Below are 23432 nucleotides of genomic sequence, written 5' to 3' on the forward strand. Positions count from 1 at the left end.
TTTTTTGGGTTTTGTACAGACCCACAGCTGCATTGTTAGCTTTATTTCTAAGGAGAACTTGAGGAAAGGCAACTTTCTAGAATTATAATTCATCAGCATTTGGGTCATACAAGGAACAAACATACTTTGTAACAAAATAAAAGGTAAGCTATCGTGTGGTAAAATCCTGATATCTCTTGAGTCCTTCCAAGTTTTCGGGAAAGGTATCCTGCTTGAAGAGCACTGGAACTCCAGAATGTTATTCTTCAGTGGTCAAATGAACCATATTTTGAGATCTGAATATTCAGGCCTGAAAATAGCCTTTGTGCAGTCTCCTTTCTGAGCAAGTAATAAAAAGTGTAAGGCTTTTTCCAGTCACCAGCATGGACAGGGCCAGCTGTAGTGACACAAGGAATCTTGTTAATGGAAAAGCAAACAAGTGTACGTGCTGTACTGCTCTGCCCTTTTCTGGCCTAAAAGAGACAGAAACATTTCTGTAGTTTGCAAAGTGTGTAGCCAGTGCACACCTTGAATGTTCATTAGCAGTAAACGGCTTCAAAACTGTTAAAAATTGTTAAAAACAGTTGTTTTTAAATGTACCAGAACTGGAAGTTGTCAAAGCAAAACAATTCCATCAATTTTATCTCTGTTTTCCAAGGACCTTCAAAGATTTGAGTTGCATTCTGTGTGGAACCTATTCCAGAGGTGGAAAATGCAGTTTTGTTTGCTGTACAACTCAAGTCCCCTGTTACAGTCACTGTCTGGTGTTTGTAGACTAAACAGTTTTCTTTTGAGAGGCAGGTAGAAAATTACAAGTAGATGATTGGTTTTTACCACTGTTAAGTAAAAAGAAAATGATGTGTACTTTACTATGCATATTCATATTTTATAGGTGTTACATATCAATGTCAGCTACTCCTATGTAGTATCTAAATTGCACGATCTATTGCAAGGGGGGTGTGTCTAAGTAATTTTGAAAGTACTTTTGAAATACTGCCTTACTTTTGATCTATATTGAAAGTATTAGCCTGAAAGAACTGGAAGAAAGTCCTTTTGGTTAAAGGTTAAAAGAAAGTAGAGTAATTTGTCCTCAAGCTTTCTCATAGCAGTTTTGTAGCCATTAATAATTTATTTATTAATAGCTATAACTGTCTGGAAAAGTGTCATAGAACAGAAAGTGACTTTTAAGTGGCTTCTAATGCAGTGACTAATTGAGAAGATGCTTCTTGTAATCACTCCTAAAAACAAGAAACTCAACTCAGGGAAATAAAACATTTTTCTGAGAAGACACAGGTGTTCAAACCTCCCTGCTCTTCTTGATCAACCGAATTGAGAACATTAGATGAATTGATTACTCTTACGTGGTTTCCACTCTTCCCTCTCCTCTAGCACTTGCTCTGAGATCACATGTGTGGTTTTGCCCTCGAAATGTTTATAGAAGGTGATGACTACATCCCTGGTAACCCTTTTCGTGGAATAAATCACAAAGCCAAGTGCATGCCCGTGCTGCTCTGTTGCAGGGGAGGTGCTTGTTGCCCTGCACAGAATAGTTTCCAATAGTGGAAAGTTCTTTTATGAGAGCTGTTTGTGGGGGGGAATTTTGCCTTGCGCCTCCCAGCTCCTCCTGAGACCAAAAGCCAGCCCTTGGTTCACGCTGGGCTCTAGATTCAGCTCGCTGTTGTGTTTTCTGGGTGTGGTGGCAAAATTACCCAAATTGTCAGTGTCTCTGCTGTTGGGTTTGGGCCTGTAAGGGGCACAGAGCCAAGCTGGCAACTTAGAGCACAGCTTTCATGTAGGTTAGATGATAGATTGTTAACAGAGGTCAAAGCCTCTTGGGTTTTCTATTTTTGTGACTATTCTGGCTAATCTTTTAAAATCTAGGTCCTCCAGATTTTCAGTTAAAACTGGAGTAGAGGTGGACACTCAGGTCCCAGCTGAACTGTCATCGGTGTCTATTTATTGCTGCTACAACAGTGTGGTTTTATTTGTTGATTTATCTTCTCAATTGAATTCAGTGCTTTGAAGGCTTTTGCAAACAGATTCCATCTCCTGGAAGGCAATTTTGCTGCCCTTTTGGCTCCAATTCTGTTTCCAGTCCACTATTCAGTCTTGTCTAAGCAACTTTCTCCTTAGAAAAACAGTTCATGATTCTTCTATTTAGTATTTTTAAATATTACTGTAAATGGAGATTGTTTCTGTAGAGATACCAGGCTGTATCCAATACCAGCAGTTCAAGCAAGGTCAGAATTTTAACTGGAAAGTGACAAAATGTTCTCAAATGTGCCAAATCGGGGACTATTTCTGTCAGTCACTGACTTGCATGTTAACAAATGTAGGTGAACATCAGCCTTACCTGTGGTGGATCTGTTCCAGGTTTGCTCTCTCTGTCACAGTGCTGTCTGCAGGACATTTCCAACCCTGCAAAGGGAGCCACACTGCTTCACAAGGCTGAGGAGAAATGCTTTAGTGTAAATTGAGTTTGACACCTTCACACTCAGTAAAACTCTTGGCAAATGTTTCTGAGAAGATTCTGAGTTTTCTGATGTTCAAGGAAGAGGTGGAATAGCTCTGTTGGATGCTGCACTTTGGGCTGCTGCAAAATCATAGTTACACAGCTCAAACCACAGCAGTTTTGATACTGGTTTTTATAATTTTTCAAATATTTATACCATGATATATGGAGCCCACTGACAAATAGTCACTTAAACATTCTTTCATAAAGCTTTCACTGCCATTACAGAGTTACAGGAGATGAGGGTACATTTTTAATGATGGGTGATTCTGAGCAGAAGCTGGTTATGACAACTTCAGGTGCTGTTCAGTTGTGCACTTTTGGTGGGTGCAGCCCTCCCCAGCTCACATCCACTTCTCCACCGAGAGCCAGTGGGCTCTCCAGTGTGCATTCCACCCTTCTGGAATGTGGAGCACTCCGGCTTGTCTGCCTGTATGGAAAGTTCTTAAATACTGGTCCTCCCTTTTTTGCGTTGGCCCCGGAGATTGTGGTTGTTACTGCCCTTGGTGCTTCATCCCACGGACCTCAAGGTGTGTGAGAAGAGGAGAAGGTGGGATGCTGCCACTGCAGCCACACAGGAGGATGGGAGCAGCCCTCGCTCCGGGCATGGGCAGCCCTGGGGTGGCCTTCCTGGGAGATACCTGGCCTTCCTGGGTGCACCAAGAGGTACTAATGTCACTCTTCAAACTCTCCTTCTCTTTCCAAAACTCACAAAGCTCTCTTGGTAAAATCTTGCCTGCTCCCACTGGATCTCTGCAGAAGGAGCCTATAAACTGACGATACTGTTTCCAGGCACAAAAGAGAATTGTAAGTATTGTTAGTGTTGGGTGATAGTCATGTTCTTGGTTTGGTGTTTGGGGTTTTTTTCAGTTGAGAAAATCTTTGTTTCTGTGCTCTCTTTATTGGTTCTTTGCGTCAGAAGTTCATTTTGAGAAGCATACATGGAACTATTTATTTTTGTCTGTTTAAATACCTGCATGTATATGTGTGCATACATTTGCATTTATAAACATTGTTATTGACAGATTTTGAAAAATTAGTTGTATTTCTAAACTGTGGTGGGTTTGAAGGCATAGATCTTTACTATGGGTGGGAAAGGAAGAATATCTGGAAACTTTGAGATGGATTGGAGATGCCAAGCAACAAAAGTTGGTGCAGTTTGGGAGTCATATCTCCTCTAAGGCTAATTGTACAGGTTTCATAATTAAATATAGTATTTAGTCAAAAATACTATTGAATGTCAACTTGAAAAACTATTTAAAAAAAAAAAATTCAGGCTTGTCATTTTTATGTCAAAAATGGAACAGCAGCTAATGACTTAGTGTTCCTGACATTGGGAACTGGGTTTTGTGGTGAAAGTTCATGAAATACTTTGAAACCTACTGAGCCTCAGAAGAGATGTCCTGTTACTGTGAGCATGTGATGCTTTCAGGGTCATTTAAAGATGATGGTCTCTGGAGCTCTGTAAATCAGGGATGTGTGCTCACACTGGAAGATGGGATTTGATTGCTGTAGTCCTACAGGGATAGATGGATGAGGAATAAATTGCATGTTGGGGGGTATAATTGGAAAGGGCAGGTATCTCTTCTTCTTTTTGTAATTAATACGTGGAACCCTTCGTGTCAGAGCCACAGTGTCATATTTAAGCCTCAGGGTAGAAGGGAGAATATTTTTCAAATTATTAACCTGAAAAGATGAGACCTTGCAGACGGAGCGTGGACAGTGCAATATGAAACGTGGAGCTTCACTTACTGTCTCGTGTCTGTGCTATTTCAACAGCACTAATAGCCATTTGATGAAAGTATAAACTTAGTGATTTTGTGCTTTTGCCAAATTACTATGGAAGTGTTGACAAAACAGCTGGAGAAGTCATTCATCACATTTTTCTGAAGTCACTCATGAGATTCTTTTCTTTTTAAATTTAACTGCATGGCTTTTTCTTGATGTATCTTTTTTTCTTTTACGGTAATCTGGATTTGCTGTGCATTAAGGTTTTGAAGACTGGTTTAAAGCTGATAATCAATGGAAAAATATGTAACACAGCTGTACAATTTGCAAATTAGGGCTTGCTCAGAACTCTTCTGAAGTTCCTCCTTTAGTGAGGGCCACTAATGGGAATTTAAGATGACGTCTTGATACTTCAACTCATTAGTTTTTAAGAGGTATAAAGATCTGTTGCAAAAGTAGAAGAGCACTTTTCCTCAGCTTTTGCTGTTTGAAGAGCTTTTTAATTAGAAGCCAATTTTGCTTGACCTGGTGGTGGAAACTCCTAGAAGGGCTGAAGACAAGAAGGGAAGTTTTGTCTTTGGGGGCAGTGAGGGAGCTGTTTCATCTGGAACTGGGAGGTTCTGGAGAACAAGTGTGAGAGATGTGAAGGTCCACTGGGCTCTGCTTGGGCACGGGGGCACAGGAAACACTGGTGGGAGGCACCTTGTGTCTGGTACACCATGGAGGACCTGGCAGGGCTGCATGCAGTTGCACTGTGGAATTTTTATTTCTTTGTTTTCCTCTAGTAATGACTATTAGGTTTCATTACAAGGGCTGGTTTCTTTTTTTTTTTCTTTTTTTTTCCTTTTTTTTTCCTCAGTAGGATTTTGGTTTGCACTTCAAATACAATTTCAAAGTGAAACTTGGGCTGTGAGGCTTCCTCATGGCAGAGATGAAACCCACGGGGATTTCTGTCTGAGGTTGAAATATAGCTGAGATGAAAAAACCCTCTTTGTTTCAGGACAGTTTGAGTTGGAAGGGATCTTAAAGTTCAGCCAGTTCTGATGCCCTGCCATGGGCAGGGACACCTTCCACTAGACCAGGTTGCTCAGAGCCCTGTCCAACCTGCCTTGAACTCTTCCAGGGATGGGGCATCCACAGCTTTTCTGGACAACCTGTGCTAGGTAAAATTACTTCCAAAAAGAAATTTCCACAGTAAAAATATCCAAATATCTAATCTAAATCTGCCCCCTTTCAGGTTTAAAGCCATTCCCCCTTGTCCTATCATTGTCTGCTCTTGTAAGTATCAAACCAAATCAAATAATTTGATGTCAGTGATACAGTTTCTGGAGGAAGAGTAGCCACGTGAGAGACAGAGAGAGGTACAGTGTTCTGAGCTCCATCTCAGCCATTGTTGTGTGAGGTGTGTTGGAGAGAGAAGCCCCAGGAGTAGGAGCCCCTGGTACGAGTTGTTAAAGGGATCTGGTCACTTCAGTGTCTTGCTGTGCAATGAGACTTGCAGGAAACTGGGGTAGACCTCTGACATGACCCTGAAGAGTGTAGAAAATACAATCTTTTAAGTAATCTTGATTGCTGTTTAAAAATCAGGTCCATTTGCTCAAGCTTCAAGCTTGAAATCTTGCTAATTTGTATTTATATATGTCAAGCTGTGAAGCTCGTTCCTCATTCTGTGCTTCCTTTCAAAATTCATGCAGAAATGAATAAAAGGCCCCTGCTTGATAAAGTCTTTTAAAATTAATAAAATTCCCTTTGAGCATGCAAATTGGGTCATCTCTCTGCTTGCTGGAAACGTGAGGATTCATGTTACCTCCTGCCATTTGCATTTCCAACATCCCAGATCTTTAAGATGAGAGCAACTGGCGTTATCCATACGGATGCCCTGGTGTGCTTTAACAGAAGGAAAATAGCTGCAGAAACCTGGGTGTGCTCAGCCTGTGCCTTCTCTCATTTCAGAAACAGTGTAGGACCAATTCACTGGGCTTTAAAAGGTTCTGATGAGGAAGTTTTGGCAAGGAGGAAGTAAATCCATGCTCTCCCAGCAGCTCCCTCTCTTTAGGCCAGGCTCCAGAGCTCGACCTGGTCCAAGAGGAGTGGCTTTAGCCATTGATTCCTGATAGCCACCATGGGGAGCAGCATGATGGCATTTCCTTTCAAAGCAGCACCGCTGTGGTTGGTGTGCTGAAAACTCACTCTATTTTACCAGTTTGTTGCAGAATGGGGAATCTTTGTGGTGAAATGTGCCTTGAGTAGCTTGTGATGTGCTGGGAATGCAGGATTCGTGTTGGTACATGCTGAGCTGAATGCAGGATATAATGGGGTTCTTGGGTGTGGATGGGGGTGGTAGGTAAAATCTACCTAAAAAAAAAGGAAAATCTAAAGCTTGAACTTTCTAAGGGAGCTGCTGCAGGGCAGGGAGGGTGAGAGGACCCAGCGTGGGGCTTTCCCTGCTCTGGTCTGTGCTGCAGGAGTACAGCTGGGCAGGAACAGTGTGAGCTGGCACTGGAGCAGATGAATGCGAGGGCAGAAATAAAAGGAGCAAGTCCATTGCTGGCTTTTAAAGCCAGAAGGGCAGAGGGCTGCTCTGAGCATCGAGCAGAAAGCACTGAGCCCTGCCCTTTCCCGGACACCGGAGGTGCTGCAGCCAGGCCTCTCCCAGGACAGAAATAGCACTCCATCAGCCTGTGCCTTTTCCCAAATCCCACACCCTTGTGTTTTCCATCACTTCCCAGGACTTTGCCACCACCTCCCCTGCCGTCTCCTGCCACTTCAGGATTTTTCTTCCCCCCTGGCAGGAAATGCCTGGCTTGCATGGCAGGCGAGATAGTAGTGCTGGTCCTGGCCTGGGAAAGGCCAGCCCAAGTCCCCTAATTATAAACTTGAGTTTTTGGGTTGAAGCAGGGAGATATAACCCACATCCGAGTGCAGTGCCATCAGTGCTGAGAGAGCTGAGCCGTCAGAGCCAGTGCAGGATGTGAGACAGGGAGAGGAGGGGGTGGGACACTGAGAGCAGGGCATGGATTGGGAGCTGCTGGCATCTTCCGTTTCTACCCAGCTGAGCACTCCAGGCACCGCTTTGGATAAATATTTCCTTGCATTCTGGAGGACAGGAGTCTCAGACAGACACCAGGAAACCCTGAATCACCTTGTGTTCTCTGTAACACCCAGTGCATTTGCTCTGGAAGGAAAATGATTGCCAATAATTGGTGAAAGACACTGATCTGTTGTGAGCTGACTCAAAACCTCGTTGTTTGTCCTGTGCTTCGGCTGATAAACGTCACTGTTGAAATGATCTCTCTTTACAGTTTACAAAAGCGACGGTGCAGATGGGGCAGCTGCTGCAGCATTCCCTGGATAGTTTCTGAGTGATTTCAGGCTCTTTCAGCTTTCAAAACTATGTGTATCTTTTTAAACAGAGGATTTTAAAATGGCTGCTTTTTCTTGTAAGCATCACATCAAATAGCAAGAGAGAGATTTTTAAGGGCCGTCACTGTCAAACTCAGAGATGTTTTCCAAAGAGGGCTCGATACAAATTTTGGTTTCTACCGAGTCTGACAAACCCAAGAGAGCCCAGGCTGAAAGAGGGTTTTATAACTTCTGCTAAGCGTCACAGTGTTAGCGTTTCCTGGCATTTAGAAACAAGTTTAAGAACAATTAATCAGAAGAACTTACTCAACATAGCCTCTAGTAATGGTGAGGGAGTATTTTCTTGGCTGAGCATGTTGTCTACAGTTTCAGGAGAGGTGAGGGGTGTGTGTGTTCACGTGGTTTTGGAAAATACCCTGGGCTGGGTGTTTTATAGTGAGCATCTGTCGTTTCCAACAGGAATTAAGAAAACTGATGATTTAGCAACCTTCTGAAAACAACTTTCAAGGTGTGGTCCCCTAAATTAGACCATTTCTGTGTTTTAATAGAGTCACTTGGTCTTCTGCTGTCTTCTCTGTGCTATCAGACATTAGATTTCCTGAGAAGAAACAAAGGATCCAGTTAGTCTCCAGGATTTTTTCAGCCCAGAGTAACGCAGGCCTGTAGACAGATCTGTTAGATGAGTTCTCAGATTAAACTGGTTCCTGTAAAGCCTAAGATTTCCCAGCAACTGGTGGACTTCAGTCTAGGAAGAACCCTGGTAGCTTCTGTCAAGGTAAATATTAATACCAGAGCTGCTGTAACAATGGAAAAGTATATTGGTAGAAAATTCTTATCAACAGGTTACAAAGATCACAGTGCAATCAACTTCAGATAAATGTGTTTAAATGGGGATCTTTTTCTTTCACTTTTGATTGCTCCTTCCATTGCAGTTCAGCTCTCCGTGGCAGCAGCGGATGTAGTTGAGTCATCAGAAACTCCAGGTTCTCGGCAAGCACGGGGTAAATTCCAAACCCTTGTAACAGGAGGGGGGGAAGAATTCAAGAAAAGCTCCCCCCCACCAGCTTTCTGCACTCTTTGTGATGCCAGCATGCATCAGGACCAGCTCAGGGGAACCTCAGACTGGCTGAAGCAGCAATATGGTGCCTTGCTTGAGTTTACACTGCCCCTTAACTTCAGAGTCTGAAGTATTAGAAAGACACTTCGGGAGCCATCCTTCAAAGAAGATTTGAATGGAGGAAGCTTCCTGCAAGCCACCTTTGAAGCCTCCACAGCTCAGAGCTGTGGTGTCCTTAGACACAGCCGGATGTCCCTCACCAGGTGCATCTCTGATGCTGCCTACGGGACCAGGGGCTCTCCGGTGTTTGTGGCCTTAGGGAAGTGTTCCTTTGGACTGAGCAAACTGGTGCACCTGCTTTTCATTTCATAATAGAGGGGAAAACCCCGGTTCTAGGGGTATTTCTTTGGTGAGGTGTGTAAGAGCACAGCAGGCAGCAGCAGGGCTGCCGTGTGGGAAGTGAGCTGGTAAATGCAAATCAGCAGCTCCATCTCCTCAGGATGTTTACCCTGGTTTGGCATAGTTCTGTCATTACTGTCCTGCCATTAATTACTGCTGATTCCTGCTAGGATTTTAGTTCAATTTCTGGACATACATGAATATCACTTAAATGTAACACTAAATAATAATGGTAGCCCGTGCAGGACTGCTTTGGTGTGAAGCGCTCCGAGACTCGGCTGTCCCAGCTCAGCTGCACGTCTCTGCCGGTGTTTTTATTCCTGTGTGTTATCCTCAGAATGTAATATCCAGCATAAACAGAACAGACAATTGGGCATACAAGCATCATAAAATCACCGTGGGACACTGCTCTATTGAGATATGTTACCAGATTAAGGCAAATTTCCAGGATCACGCACAGACCCTTTGGTGTAGCTGGTGGCTCCCCTAAGCCCCCACCTGGTCCAGGTTTGCGAGAGCCGTGTGAAATCTCGGTGTGACCGCCCAAGTGCGGGCTGGCAGCGGCTGTTCCGCCAGGACACCTGGCCACAGCCAAGATTGCCCTCTGCTGGTTTGCTACAGCTCCAAGGAGCCCTGTTTTCCACTGCCAAGCAGCACCTCTTTGCTATGAGAAGTTATTTTCCAGCCCTTCTTGCTAACTGTTAGCCCTAACACAGCTTTTTAGGATGCTACAACTCTTGTTCGGTTTTTTCTTCTCTGGAAGCTGTTGTTCATTTCAGAGAACCTGCTGCAGCACAAAACCAAATCTTAATTATTGTTTTTAAATGTTACTGGTAATACCAAATCAGTAATTTTCAGAACTAACCCATAGAAATGTAACTTCTCCAAACTGGTTTTGCAAGTGAAATAACTTCTAGGTTTTTAATTATTATTTGCATAAGTAGAATAAGATCTTTTGCTTAACACCATAACCTGGATGCCGATTCCAGCTGTCCTCAACAATTCCCCCTTTCCTGCCCCAGCTGGGGTGGCTGCACGGTGAGCTGGCTGCAGGCCCTGAGCTGGGTTAAAAATAAGCTGGCAAAAAGGGTTATTTTAAACCTGGCTCAGTCCCTGCTTGGGGTCACGGCGCGGCTGCCCAGGCTCTCACGTGGGTGTGGAGGTGCAGGGGGTGGCAAGAAGGAGGTGTTGGGGGAACTGAGGGATGTTTAAAGCCTGAGCACTCCTGGAAGGTGCTCCTTGGGTGGATATTCCTGCTCAGAACTCAGGTATTTCACATCCACTCCCCATCCCCAATACCTGCTGTCTTCCTAAAAGACATTTCTAGGACAAAGAGCACTGCTGACAAAGCTCTAGCAGAATTTAAGCACTTTTTGGTGGCGATGTCCTTTGTGGCTGACTTCTCCCAGAGTAAATTCTATTCAAGTTTTCTATTTGCAGTGGTACAGTCTGGCTCGAATGTTTCAAGTATGTAGAACAGGAGAGAATAGTTTATGTAAATCACACTTTAGTTTTGCTGTGCCAGGTGTGCTAAAGGTGGGTGATCAGAGGAAGATCTGACAGCTCATGCCATGCATAGCACTGCAGTTGATTCAGTATTTAAATCACAGCTGATGTGATGTTACATTTAACTAATTTCTGGTGCCATCCTGGTCTCCCACAGCTCATAAGGGGGGAAGGTTTGGGCAATTTTTTGGGATCTACTTGTTGAACTAAAATTTGCCTTTGCTTTGGGGATGTGGAAGACTGAAGGACTCTGTTAGGTGATCAAGATGGATTTAATCCTTTCAAATTCTTTAAGAGAGCTAATAAGAAAGATGGAGACAGACCTTTTAGTAGGGCCTTTAGTGACAGGACAAGGGATAATGGTTTTAAACTGAAGGAGGGTTGACTTAGATACAGCGATGAAATGTTACCAGTGAGGGTTGTGAAACGCTGGCACAGGTTGTTCAGGGAGTTGGTAGGTGTCTCATCCCTGGAAACATTCAGGGGCAGGTTGGATGGGGCCCTGAGACACCCTGATCTAGTGGAAGATGTCCCTGTTTATTATAGGAGGGTTGGACCAGATGAGCTTTAAAGGCTCCTTCCAGCTGAAGTGTTCTGTGATTGCAAAGGTGAGCTGGTTCCCTGAGCCCAGCACTGAGGAGCTGTGTGAGTGTGTCTGTTGGGACATCTCTGTGATGCACAAACACACCCAGAGCCTCAAGGATGGCCTCAGCATGTTTCCCATTCCTGCATCTATTTGAAAATATAAATTTTAAACATACATTAAGCAAGACTTTGCACATGAAAAAGAAATCCATTCACTTTGTGTTTCCATGGGAGAGGAGGGATCTCCTACTTCTGGTGCACCATAATTTGTTAGGAAGTGAACTCTCTTGACTGGTTTTTGTATGTGCAGCTGATGTAAACAGGTTCCATGTGCTTTCTTTTCTTAGTCTTGGCATTTTATAGGCTTACCTTCACAGACCTGGTATCATCAGCCTGACACCTGCTTCAGTGCTGTTTGTATAGTATGTAAAATCCTGTAGCCTCTTACGAGTAATGACGGCAATTCTGCATCTGGCCTTCCCTGAGCTTTTCCTTGCCCCCTGCCTCTCGTAGCTGAAGTCCTGTGCCATCCTGGCAGTCCTCTCCTACTGCAAGGAGAGCCACACACCCAGGGTTTTACACTGGCGTCATGCAGGCAGCCAGAGACTAAATGCAGAAATCCTTGTCTCGTCATCACTCGTGTTTCTGTGGTGTTTGCTTGTGCCTTTGGAACTGTGGGGGACTCCGGGGTATAAAAGCAGGAGCGTTGAGGTGGGGATGGGCATTTAAACACTTGGGAAGGAGCGTCCTCTGCTAACACCCAAGCACAGCCCTTGTGTGCTCAGGAGTCCTCCTCTGCTGCAGGGCCTCGGGTGCCTCACTGCACTGTGAAATGACTTTTAAACACACCTTGCCTCCTTTTCCTCATGCCCTCAGACGCATCTCCCCGTGTACAATTACAAGGTAAAGACAATGCAGCCCGTTGTGTTTGGAAGTGGTGGTGTGGGGCACACACAAAGCGGGGGTTCCTGCTCTGTCCCGTCTTGCGTACGTGGTGCCCTTTTCATCTTCAAAGCATTTTCCAGCCATGAACTAAGAGCACACGCATTAGCTGGGAGCACACACCCCTCCCTGAGCAGCTGATGCCGGGCACATCCCAGGAAAAACTTCCAGAATATGACACACCACTTTTGATGAAAATAAAATGATGCCATATTTCATCAGCTCTATTAGAAGTACTTAAGTAATTGAACTAATGAAACTTTAAAAAGCCTTTAAGAGACGAATGTGGTACACACCTTTGTTCCAAGTCTTTTCCCCCTTGCTCCCCTTATTTTCCCTGTTGAACATCTTTTGTTGACTTTTTGGGATCTGTTTGTTTTCCAGTGTGTGGTTTTGCTGAGTTTTGTGTGTGTGTTATGGTAGTTGATTTCTCTGCTTTGCAGCAGTGGCAGTGTTACAGTTTCTGCAGCAAAGGAAAGTATCTGCAACACAGCATGAGTATGATGGGAGTATCTCATCTTTCATACCAGTTTTTGCAAACATTGGGGTTTATTTCCATTGTGTGCATTGGTCTGTGCTGTGTGTGCCTGCCTTGCCCCTGGGCTGTGTATACCTCTCACAGCTTCAACATGATTTCTTGTCTTCATGTGTTCCATCACACATCTCCACCATCTTTCCAGCTGTGATGTCCAACATCTGGCCCCTCTGAACCCATGCTGGCTCAATTCTTGTCCCACCACCCCTGTAGCCAGCTTGGGTATTTTATCTCTCCCTTTCTTTTACCTTTCCCTTGAGCAGGACAGTCCAGGTGAGGTGGAATGGGATGACATGCTCTGCACAGGACAGAAATCCTGTCCAGGGCCATGTGCTCAGCTCCCTCACCCTGCCTTTTGGGAAAAAAACGGAAAAAGTGGCTCCCAAGGCATCATGCCGACTGGGCTTTTTTGGGTGCAGTGACCGGCCACTGATGGAGCTTTCTGCTCCAGACCCTCCCCAGTCTGCAGACACACAGCATTGTCCGTGACCAACCACGGCCAAGACACGAGCTTTGTGACCCCTAACACCCAGCCCGTTTCTGAGGGCCTTTTTTCCAGGCTAAATTCATACATTCTGGGTGCAGCTCACCTTTCTTGCGTTTGTTGCTTTTTGCAGGGGAGGCAGATGAAGAAGCCTTTGCCGAGGAGTGCAGACGGAGAGGACAACACGCGCTGCCCTCCCAGCCCACCAACCGCCTGCTGAAGCCTCACAAGTCCGGCAACTCGCCCCGCTTTGCCTGCCATTACAGTAGTGATGAGGTGGAAGAACAAGACAGAAGCCGGGTTATGAGCAGCTTCGAGGCCCCTATTTATTTATCAGGTGTGCACAAGCATGTTGGTGAGAAACGTGCAGAGAAGGACCCATCACATAGTCAAAAGCCAAACTCAAAAAGCCATGCGAGAAGTTGGTGCTGTGTGTTGACTTAATGTTAGTGCCCTGGTAGATAATAAACAGCAGCTTGTCCGCCTTCATCCTGCTTTAGCTCTGATCTTCCATTTAGCCTAGATTCACTAACGCCCTGGGATATTTAAGGATCCAGGGCAAATACTGTTGTGCTGCTGAAGTGCCTGTGCTCTTTGTTGTTAAAAGTGAAGGAATTTTAGAGGTTAACTCATCACAATACTTTGCACAGTCATTTACTTAAATTGTGCTTGGCTTCCTTGTCCAAGGAGAAGTTCAGCAAGTTGATACTATTTCTAGAAGCTGCAGTTTTAGGCAACTGAATCCTAATAGAGGAGGCTGAGAGTGTTCAGGCAAACGTGGCAACGTGGCAATTGTCTGGGTTATTTTTGGAAGTAATTAGTCCTTTGATATATTTCCAGTCTGTAATTTTGTGGCAATGTAGTCCAGAGGCTATCTTGGACAATGAAGTCCTCTTAACTACTTGATTTAATTGGAACCTGTGGTCAGAGATCATCCAGGACTGCGAGGACAGGTTTTTCTGATACATGAAAGATGCCTTTCTACTTGGATGCCCAAAGCAAGGACCCTTCTCAGTAGTGTGAAATCAGGTGAAGTGCTGGGAAGTGTGAGCCTATGAGGCTTCTCAGGGTAAACACAGCACATGAAAAATATGCACTGTATCCCAAAACAGGTGCTCACGTACTCCCAGTGCTATACCAACTTCCAATGTGTTTATGAGCCTTTAAACCTGACAATGTCTTTTGTATGGAAGACCTAAAAATATTATGATGGATGACACATTGAAAAAATAGAATAATTTAGATTAATGTCTTCCTGATAAGTTGCTGTTTGTATTTTTAAAGATGACCAAGTTGAATATTTCCTTTTTAAAAACAAAAAAAAAGAAAAAAGTTACAGAGGCCTGAATGTAACCTCTGGGCTGATGTTCTGAAGCCTCCCACACAAGGGCTACAGGTTTGGTCTCCTGTGTCTGTGGCTGGCAAAACAAAATCTTGGCTCTGCCTTTGGACACATAAGGGTCTCTGCAATCACAATATTTTGCAATGGATTCCAAGGAGCAGCTGACATGCACTGTGCAATTTTTGGAGCAATTTTTAAGATTGCTTAGGACTTTTTGCTGTGAATTTATTTATGCTCCAAGACGCACAAGTTTGCAATTAATTTCCAGAAGTATTAGTGCAATCACAAAATGCTCTGTTCTACCAGTAGATTGTGAGTTGCCAAAAAAGACTCAGGGTGAAAACTTGATTGCAGTAAGACTAAGATTTTACTGTTGCTTTAAATATTTTGCCTGCTGTTCCTCTAATGGACAGGGCTGCTGAAGGACTGGTCGAGTCAGTCATAAAAACTTACGTGAGTGTCTTAATCCCTCCCTGGGGAGTGTGTGCACGAGCCCTGGCCAGTAATGCCATTCCCCTTCATGGGTGTTCACCTCTGCTGAGTGCCTTGCCCAGCCAGCAGCTTCACCAGCACAGCTCTGTAATTTCAGAGACCACTTGACTCGCTTGGCTTCTCATCGATCACTGCCGTGCTTCCACGGGCCGGCGTCGGGAGAGAATGGCATAATTTCTGCCTTGCTCCAAAGCCCTCTCAGTTCACTGGGAAATAGCTGAGTTCAATGGCCTCAAACCAGGTGCAGTTCCACCCTGAATCAGATGTTGTTGCCACCACCAGCGTGGGGCCCTTGGCAGCGGGACCACGCAGCAGTTTCAGATGTTGTCCGAGTTGGAGCACCTCAAGCAAACCCTCAGTCATTGATGATTCACCTGCAGTGAAGTTTTCTTTTCCCAGCTCTAGGAATGGGACTGTTTGAATTTTGATTTGTAAGTCTGTAGGAAATTTAAATGAAGGAGACAGGACAGGTTTCATCTTGACTATGTGGTGGGAATCTCTCTGGAAGTGGCATCTCTCTAGTGCCCAAGAGGAAAGGCTGGCCAAATCCTCTAGACTGGCAATATCCAGAGGTGAGATGAATCCTCTCCTTAGTCAGGATTGCCAGTTATCACAGTGGGTATTTAACAAAAAAATGAGAGTTTAATTTAATTCTCCATCTACCATGGACACTTTGTGTTTTAGTAGAAATTGCTCTGGAAACTGTTCTTGGTTTCATAATGGCCTTTTAGAATAAAACTTCACCTCTTGTGCTCTGAAGTTGCTGCATATATCAAACAGTTCTGTAGCTCCAAAAAGGAATTTTTGAAATAAGAATTCAGAAACTCAAGTGATGTGCTCCCTGATAGTGTGATACCCAGCTGACTGGGGGATCTGAGCTGTGTCAAAGTGGTGCTAATGCCAGCAGAGACCTGGGGATGGCAGCTGTTAATGCCAGAGGTAGTGGTAACTACCCCTTAAAAACTACTGCTTTGGATTTGAGATTTTGACCTTTATCCAGCAAGAATGACTGAAATGTTTAATTGTTAAAATAGTAAAAAAAAAAAAAAAAAAAAAAAAAAAAAAATTATACAAATTTCATTATTTGGAAGATAATATTGCAAGGTTTGCTCTTCCTTTTCAAAGAAATAGCTTGCTTAACCTACAACTTACAACATTAATAATGCATTTTTTCTTGCATTTTCATCTGCTGGCATCTGTGAAGAGGAAACCACTCTAAAAGAACTAGCTTAACTAATCTTGATCCTCTCCTGGCATGGTTTCCTCTGCTGGAAAGTTGAGCTGTTTGTAGTTCATTTCATCTTTAATTCAGTCTCTGTTCTTTTTACCAACGTGCAGTTTCCTGAATTACACTTTACTAACTAGTAACAGTGATGTGCTTTGTTATCCAAACTAATTACTTTATAATTCCATCACAAACTCCGTTTTGGGCATGTAATGGAAAAAGAAAGGAAAGCAAAGCCACTGATTTTTGTGGAAGTCTAATACATGAGGAATGCTGGAGGTGCAGAGATGGTGCTTGCCCTCCCTTTGCTCCACATCCCCTGGCTGTAACTGTGCAAGTGGGATGGGGTAACAGCTGTGCCTGTGTGGGGCAGGGCTGGGAAGGCTGGCTGGTGGGTTTGGAGACTGGCTGGTGGGTTTGGAGAGTGGCTGGTTGCCCCCAGGCTTAGCCCAGAGCTGCCTTCACTCATGGTGTTTTGGCTGCTGCTACAAAATCATCTTCTTACCCATCAAAGACAGCTGGGATGTGTGGAAGGGCTTCCATGGCTGCACAGCCTTGCAAGCTTTTGCTTGCCATTTGGGAGTAAAACCTTGGAAATCTATTCAGTGCTTGTGTTACCCTAATTACAGGAGGCAAACAGGTGATATCTGGCTTGGTTTGTTCTTGTGGCAATTCTAGGCAGAATTGGTAAAGAAAATGACGTGGTGAGCAACCAGGAAGGAAGGGCCCTGCAAGTTGCTAAAGCTTCTCAGTCCCCTAAAACATCAAAGTTGGGATTACATCACCAGTTTGGCCAGTGAAACTGGAGAACTCACCCCTTGGATTTAACAGTGTGGATAATTGAATAGTGGAACAGCATACCTAGACAGGGTGGGATGTTTTGTCACCCCAGGTCTTGACTAAAGGCTCCCTCTCCACGATGCTCCGTGGCACAGGCAGGAGCCGTGGATGAGGAGAGGGAATTAGTAGGTCAGGTTGTGCTGTGTGCTGGGCAGTGGCTCAGGCTGAGGGGAGGGGATGTGAAAGTGTAAAGTTGTAATTGCAAATTGAGTCACACATGAAATTATACTCAAGCTGTGATCTGGGGTGAATTTTTACAATGGCATATGTGAGTGTGGTCAGTCTGAAATAACAGAGGGTGGCTGCAACTCAGAAGTAAGCCAGCTGCCTTTGAAACAGCAGTTTATTGTTTTGACTAGAGAGATATTTCTAAGACCAGAAAATTAGAAAAAGAACTACAGAACCCAGCTTGAAAGTGCCTTACTGCCATTTTAAAGCACTGTGGGTGTTGGGGCCATGGCTGCTTCCATGCTTTGAAGGAAGGCCACAATCTTAGCAAAAAGTTGGTAGATCTTGGAGAACATTTTCTCTGAGACTTGAGCAGAAAATATGAATCCCCCCCACACCCAGCCTCAATGTTTCACTCTGAAAGTGGAAGGAGGCTCCTCCAAAGTCTTCACCTTGGCAGATCTTCTATAAAAATCGTGCCGTGGCCTTTCTTGCTCACTGATGTGGGTCAAGCAGCAGCAACGCTGTGTTCATTGTCAGTTGTGACTGAACACCTTGTTTCCTTCTGCTGACTCCTACGCTGCTCCGTGCTGGCAGAAGGAAGGTGGAGCAGACCCGTGGCCACTCTCTGCATCCTGGTAGAGCAGGCAGATGTCAGGCAGGGCAGGAAAAAGCAGGATGCCAGAAATGCACTGGGTAGGAGTGTCTTCCCTGGGACACTTGTGCCTTGGGATCGGCCGCCCGACGTGCGCGCCTCCCTTGCAGCTGCCACCCAAGAATGTGATGAGTTTCACAGTCAGTGACTGAACAAACTCGTGACTTTGGGAGGTGCAGATGGCAGGGAAGTAGAAAGCCAGAAGGAAAGTCAATCTGGGACACAGCAGAAAAGTTTTCCAGTTTGTTTGGGTCCTTGCTGAGTGATGGTTGAAGGAGTTGCACCTAAGTGTTTCTGGAAGTTGTTTTCAGCCTTCAGCAGCTTCATGAAAGCTGGAATAGCTCCTGAATGTGCTCCTTGTGGCTCTTCCTGAAGTAGAAAAGGAGAAGATGACATGGAAGGAGTGGGTTAGCTGATGCTGTTTGTTTTAGACAAGAATTATCCAAGCAGTAAAGCAGGTGTAATTCCAAATGGTGTGGATTCTTGCTGCACCCCTCTCTGCCCTGGCAGCTGACAAAAGCAAGAAATACCAACTTAGGGAGATTTCTATCTGCATTTGAGTGAATCTATTTTCCAAATGTCACAGCTTGGGGAAGCTCTTGGCAACCTGTTCTCCCTCTGCCCCGTGAGGTATTTCCAGAGTTTGGGTGGCTAAAGATTGCTGCTAAGGGTGGAAATCTGAACAGCCTTGTCCAAGGCCAGCACTGTTTGGCTGAAGGCAGTTCAGCCTGGCACTTACTATGGGAAGTTTCTATGGACACTTTGGGATGCTGGTGACTGGCCAGTCTCACTGCAGTGTGTGATCAGTCATGGGGCTGCTGCTTTCTAATTCAGATTTTGTTGTCTCATGACTTTGGGGCTAGTCTTGTAACCAAGGCAGCTAAATATACTTTTAATTAGTGTTGGTTGAAGTACTGGAGTGAAATGGACACTGAAGGGGTTCATCTTTAGTGTGCAATTCTTATTTATGTTAGGAGCTGCTTCCCTTGTTTGGATCAGATTTTTGGCTGTTATCACCCAGCACAGCATCGCTGGAGCAACAGCCTGGCAAAGTTTGACCTATCCTTTCTTCTTAGGTGGGGATAGAAAAGGAAATGGCAGACAGTGAAATTATTTATCACAGCAGGCTCAAAACAGAAAAGACCTGGCAGTTTTCTCTTGAGGAATACTCTGTGTTTGTGTGTTATCTCCCACTTTGGGCAATCTCTTTCTGTGTGTCAGTGATAACACTTGAAAGATTTCCACTTTTCAGCCTTATCATACCAGAGGCTGGTAGGAGACCATGTTGTCAAATGCCTAAATATCTTCATACCACAATATTTTAACATTTGAGTTGTTTCATTTATAAGACAATAAATTATGTGGCATTCACTTCAAGTCATAATTTACATTGACTCAGTATTTTTAAGAAACAGTTGCTAGAATTGCTTTCAAAATCTCAAGCATTTGAAGAAAATGGACCATTGCAAAAAAAAAAAAAAAGTATTATGATATAAAATAGCAGCATCAAATGCTATCATGGCTGATTGTGGAAACCTTTTAGAAATACTGACACTGTTTTGAAAATGAAAAATGAAAAAAATGATGAAACTAATACTTGCTAGGGTTTAATGATCCTTTCCCAAATACCTGTGTTATTGTTTCATAGTTATTACATGAGCTAGTTCTGATCAGCTGATATGATGCAGTTTTTCCTTCCAGTAAAGGGAGGAATCCTTTGAATAACACCCCCAGATGACTGATTCTCAGGAGTCAGCACATCTCTTCCGCCTCCCTTGACCTCTGTGGGAAAGCAGGGAGATGCTTGAGCCCTTCAGGGATGGGTGCCTTGCTCAGTGAATTGAATGCAGAAGGATCCTATTTTTGGTGATGTACAGGTGACCAAGGGGCTGACGTGGAAGGAAAATTCCTGGATGGAGTTCTTAGTGAGGAGATGTTCACACAGTGAACAGGGACAGGAGTTTAGCTCAGGGGGTGACAGAGTGCAGGGAAAACCCAGTGTCATCTGCAATTCTGCTAAGCACTGCTAGTTTCTCTCTTCCTTAAACAAGAAAACTGGTTTCCACTCTGACTTCGTGCAGGCTGATCGCTCATGGCAGAATTTCTAAATAAATATTCTGCCTCTTGACTCAGATAATTACAAAAGATGAAATCATGCTGTGGGTACAGCACAGGAGCTAGGGTGATAACCTAGAACAGTTTCCCGTTGCTACAAGTGAGTGTATTTCCTCTAAGCTTTTGATAATGTCTCAAATGGTTTTAGCTGAAAGACTTACCTCGTGGTTCTCCCCAAATCTTAAATTGAAGAACTTCAGCTCTGCTGTGGGCACATCTCTTAACTGTGCTTGGGAGGAGCTCTAGTGAGGAGCAAACTGCAGCCACAGTGGGGCTTTGTACCCCCCTGGCCTCCCACCACTTCCTTTTCCCATCTTAATTTTGCTATTGATAAATTGATGGAGAACCAGGTACACTGGTGAAACTGCTTCCTTGGGGCCATCTCTGCCTGCCTGCTGACAGGACAGAGGAAAAAACCAGATTTCCATACAGGCAGAGCTGTGCCTTTCCACAGAGCCATTCCTCTGACTCCCAGCCCTGCCTCTCAGCTGGATTGCAGGGGCTGCTCTGCTCTGTGCTGGCCCTGGTCACTGGACTGTGCTGATTTCCAGTGACAGAGCACCACTGAGCTGAAAGATCCCTCCAGCTGTCTCAAACATCACAGAATGGTTGTCTGAGGGAAACGTTTACTGGCCCTCAGTTTAGATTTATGAGTGCACCTGGGTAGATGTGGTGGTTCACACAGTTCACTGCCCATGCAAGTCTGCCAGCAAGTTGGATTTTACTGCAAGTTTGGAGGAAAAGGTGTGATGCTGAGCAAGAACTGTTTTACACATCCCTGTGGGGGTAATAAACCATTGGAATGATGATCACATGGCTGGAAGCGTGTGCCTGCTGAACCTGTAGCAAATAATTGTTGCTTGAACTCAATGCTTTCATGCACCATTGGGGCTGCAGTTGAATATAACCTGTGGTGCATAGTTAAGCATGAGCAGGCTGATGACCAGCATATAAAATATATATTGGTAAACACTGAGCACCTTCTTATTTACTCAGGATTCTTGGCATTCCCTAGTTTTAAAATGGAAATGCAAATATCGTTGTAATTCTGACTACTGTGAGCAGGAAATGCCAGTACTTAAATTGCTCCTGCTGCATAAGTCTTATTTATTGCTTCCTTTTTGAAAATTATTCTGGTTTTGCATGTGCTCTAATTTTGAAGCTTTTCCTGAATGGCTTTGAAGTATTTTGAAAGTTCTCCATATCTTTTAAAACTTCAAAGATTGGGAGTATTTTCTTTCTATCCTAATTAAGGGATATAGTAGAACGGGGGATATAGTGGATATTGCAATTTAAAGAAAACCCAAACAACCCATTAGGAAGCCAGACCTTTTCTTTAATATTCTTTAAACCATTCAGAGAACATGTGCTTTTGCTAGAGAGAAAAGTCTGTAAATGCTGTGAAAAGTGTTTTACAAGCCATGTTTCCTCAGGATACAAAGAAGGCAGCAAGAGGAGGAAGCAGAAGCAGAGAGAGGAACTGAAGAAGAAGAAGTCAACCAAAGCGAATTACTAAAATGGACTTCTCTGCCATGCCAATACCTTTAAAATAATGACAACAACTTCATGTTACCTTCGAGCACACCTCTTTTTTGTGTATATTTTTTGATTGTTCACACTGCTACCAAGAAAGTGACTCATGTTTAAAACTGTACTAAAATTGCACTATGTTATTCCTTTTAGTTTCACGGAGTGGCTTTCTTGCCCGTTCAGGTTGGGGAATTCAGACGAGGCAGGTCGTGGTTAGACGTGGGTTATGTTTGAAGATTGGAAAGAGTTACAGAATTTCTTACCTCTTCCTTCCCTGGGACTAAGGCAACTCTAGTCTAGTGTTTGTTATTTGTCTTGTAGGATATAAAAGGCAAATGCCTGCTTGTTTGGCCACTGGCATCAAATCAGGCCTGTTGAAAGAAAAATCCTGTTCACTCATGTTGGGAGTGGGACTGAGACATGAGCTCTTATAGGGTAATTTATGCAAGATTAATAAGTGACTTTTATGGTTAGGTTTTTTTTTTTTTTTTTTTTTTTTTTTTTTTTCCCCAGGCTGGGCAGTTCTGTCTCGATTAAAATGTTCCCTCATATTAAATTGTATCATGAAGTTATATCTTTTAATTTTAAGAAATGTAGTGTAATGATGGTCTCCTGTAAGCACTCCTACTGATTTCTTTAGGCTTAGTTGACTCCTGATGAATCATTTAGTGAAATCATTCCTTATTTTAAAAGCTTATTTTCAGAACCTAGAGACAAATGATCCAAGTGCTACTTTAAGACTGCTCTTTGTTTCTCCTGAGTAGGTTTTAGATAACAAACATTTTTTCAGCATCCGTTTTAGATTTTATCAACTTGTTTCTGCAAAGAACTTATACCTTTATGTATGAAAGCATTTTGCATCGGTTTTATTGCAGGACTGTTTTTTTTTTTTAGCTCGAAAAGATGTCTTAGATTTAAAAGAAATACATATTTCCTGGCAAGATGACTTCCTTGCTTCCCATACTTGTCTCATGTGCATGACACATTGCTTCTCTTAACCTTTTAGTGTGTACAGAGCCCCTCTGTTGTTGCCTTAAGCATTTACCTGCATGTTTCTTGTCAGTGTGTTGTCTCCTTTTTTTAACCTCCAGGTAGGAGTTAGCAGCTTATGGTTTTGTTTTGTTTCTTTTGTCTTCCTCTTGCCAATATGTTGTTGATGTAACAGCCTTAAACCTGGCAATATTGAAAGTCCACAGTTCCTGGAGAAACTCACTCACTCTAATGTTTCAAAGATGCAGGAATGCACATAATGGTGTAAGAGAGGAGCTAAACAGAAAAGCCAAGTCTGCATTCTAGCATGGTTTGACATAACAAATTCTGGTGTCTCCGGTATCAGAATGGTTTAGCTTCAATTACCCAACGTAACCCTCTGCAGGCACCATATAACACACAATAACCATTTGTGAACTCTCTTAGGGTCTGTAAATTATGGTTAAAATCAAATAAGGACTGAGTACCGGTTTTCTGTCACTTAAGTACCACTTTTTTTTTTTTTTTTTTTTTTTTTTTTTTTTTTTTTTTTTTTTTTTTTTTATGCAGTGTTACTAATATTTAAAAATAAAGAAAATCTGCCTTTATACTTTGTCCTCTTGCACTGTACTGTAGACTGGCATCAGTTGTCTGGTTCATTTCCACTAAAGTTCAGGCTGTAAGCAGAGGGGGGAGTGTCCTCATTCACACAACGCCCACAAGCATTCCAGGTAATTCCTTTTGTTAAATCCATGAGCAAATCAATACAGTCCCTGTGTCAAATGGCTGATACTGGAAAATGAGGGTTCATTCTGGCTGGAAACATCACTATGAGGAGAGTATACTTCAAGCAGAGATTGCACATTTGCCGTGCAAGGAATATTCATCCTGGATAATGCACAAAAATGAACTGCATCCTGCTTAGGTTGCTTTCCATATTCTAGGAGAAATGCCCTCCATACATTAGTTTAAAGTTGTTACTGCTCATTATTTGTTGGGGACATGG

General features: G+C 43.6%; 1 protein-coding gene across 5 annotated transcripts in view; it reads left to right on the plus strand.

Moving 5' to 3' along the window:
* The window catches only part of DNAJB6 (DnaJ heat shock protein family (Hsp40) member B6), a 58194-nt gene extending 35431 nt beyond the window's left edge, over window positions 1–22763 (plus strand). For 4 of the 5 annotated variants that reach the window (XM_041488089.1, XM_041488107.1, XM_041488114.1 and 1 more), the window contains exon 9: window positions 13224–21354. In XM_041488089.1, coding sequence (XP_041344023.1) covers window positions 13224–13534 — 311 coding nt within the window. In that variant the 3' untranslated portion in view covers window positions 13535–21354. The other variant, XM_041488121.1, reaches the window with a different exon arrangement.
* The last annotated feature ends 669 nt before the right edge of the window (window positions 22764–23432 follow it).

This window comes from Pyrgilauda ruficollis, unplaced genomic scaffold, assembly GCF_017590135.1.
Source record: "Pyrgilauda ruficollis isolate IOZ18807 unplaced genomic scaffold, ASM1759013v1 scaffold12, whole genome shotgun sequence".
NCBI lineage: Eukaryota > Metazoa > Chordata > Aves > Passeriformes > Passeridae > Pyrgilauda > Pyrgilauda ruficollis.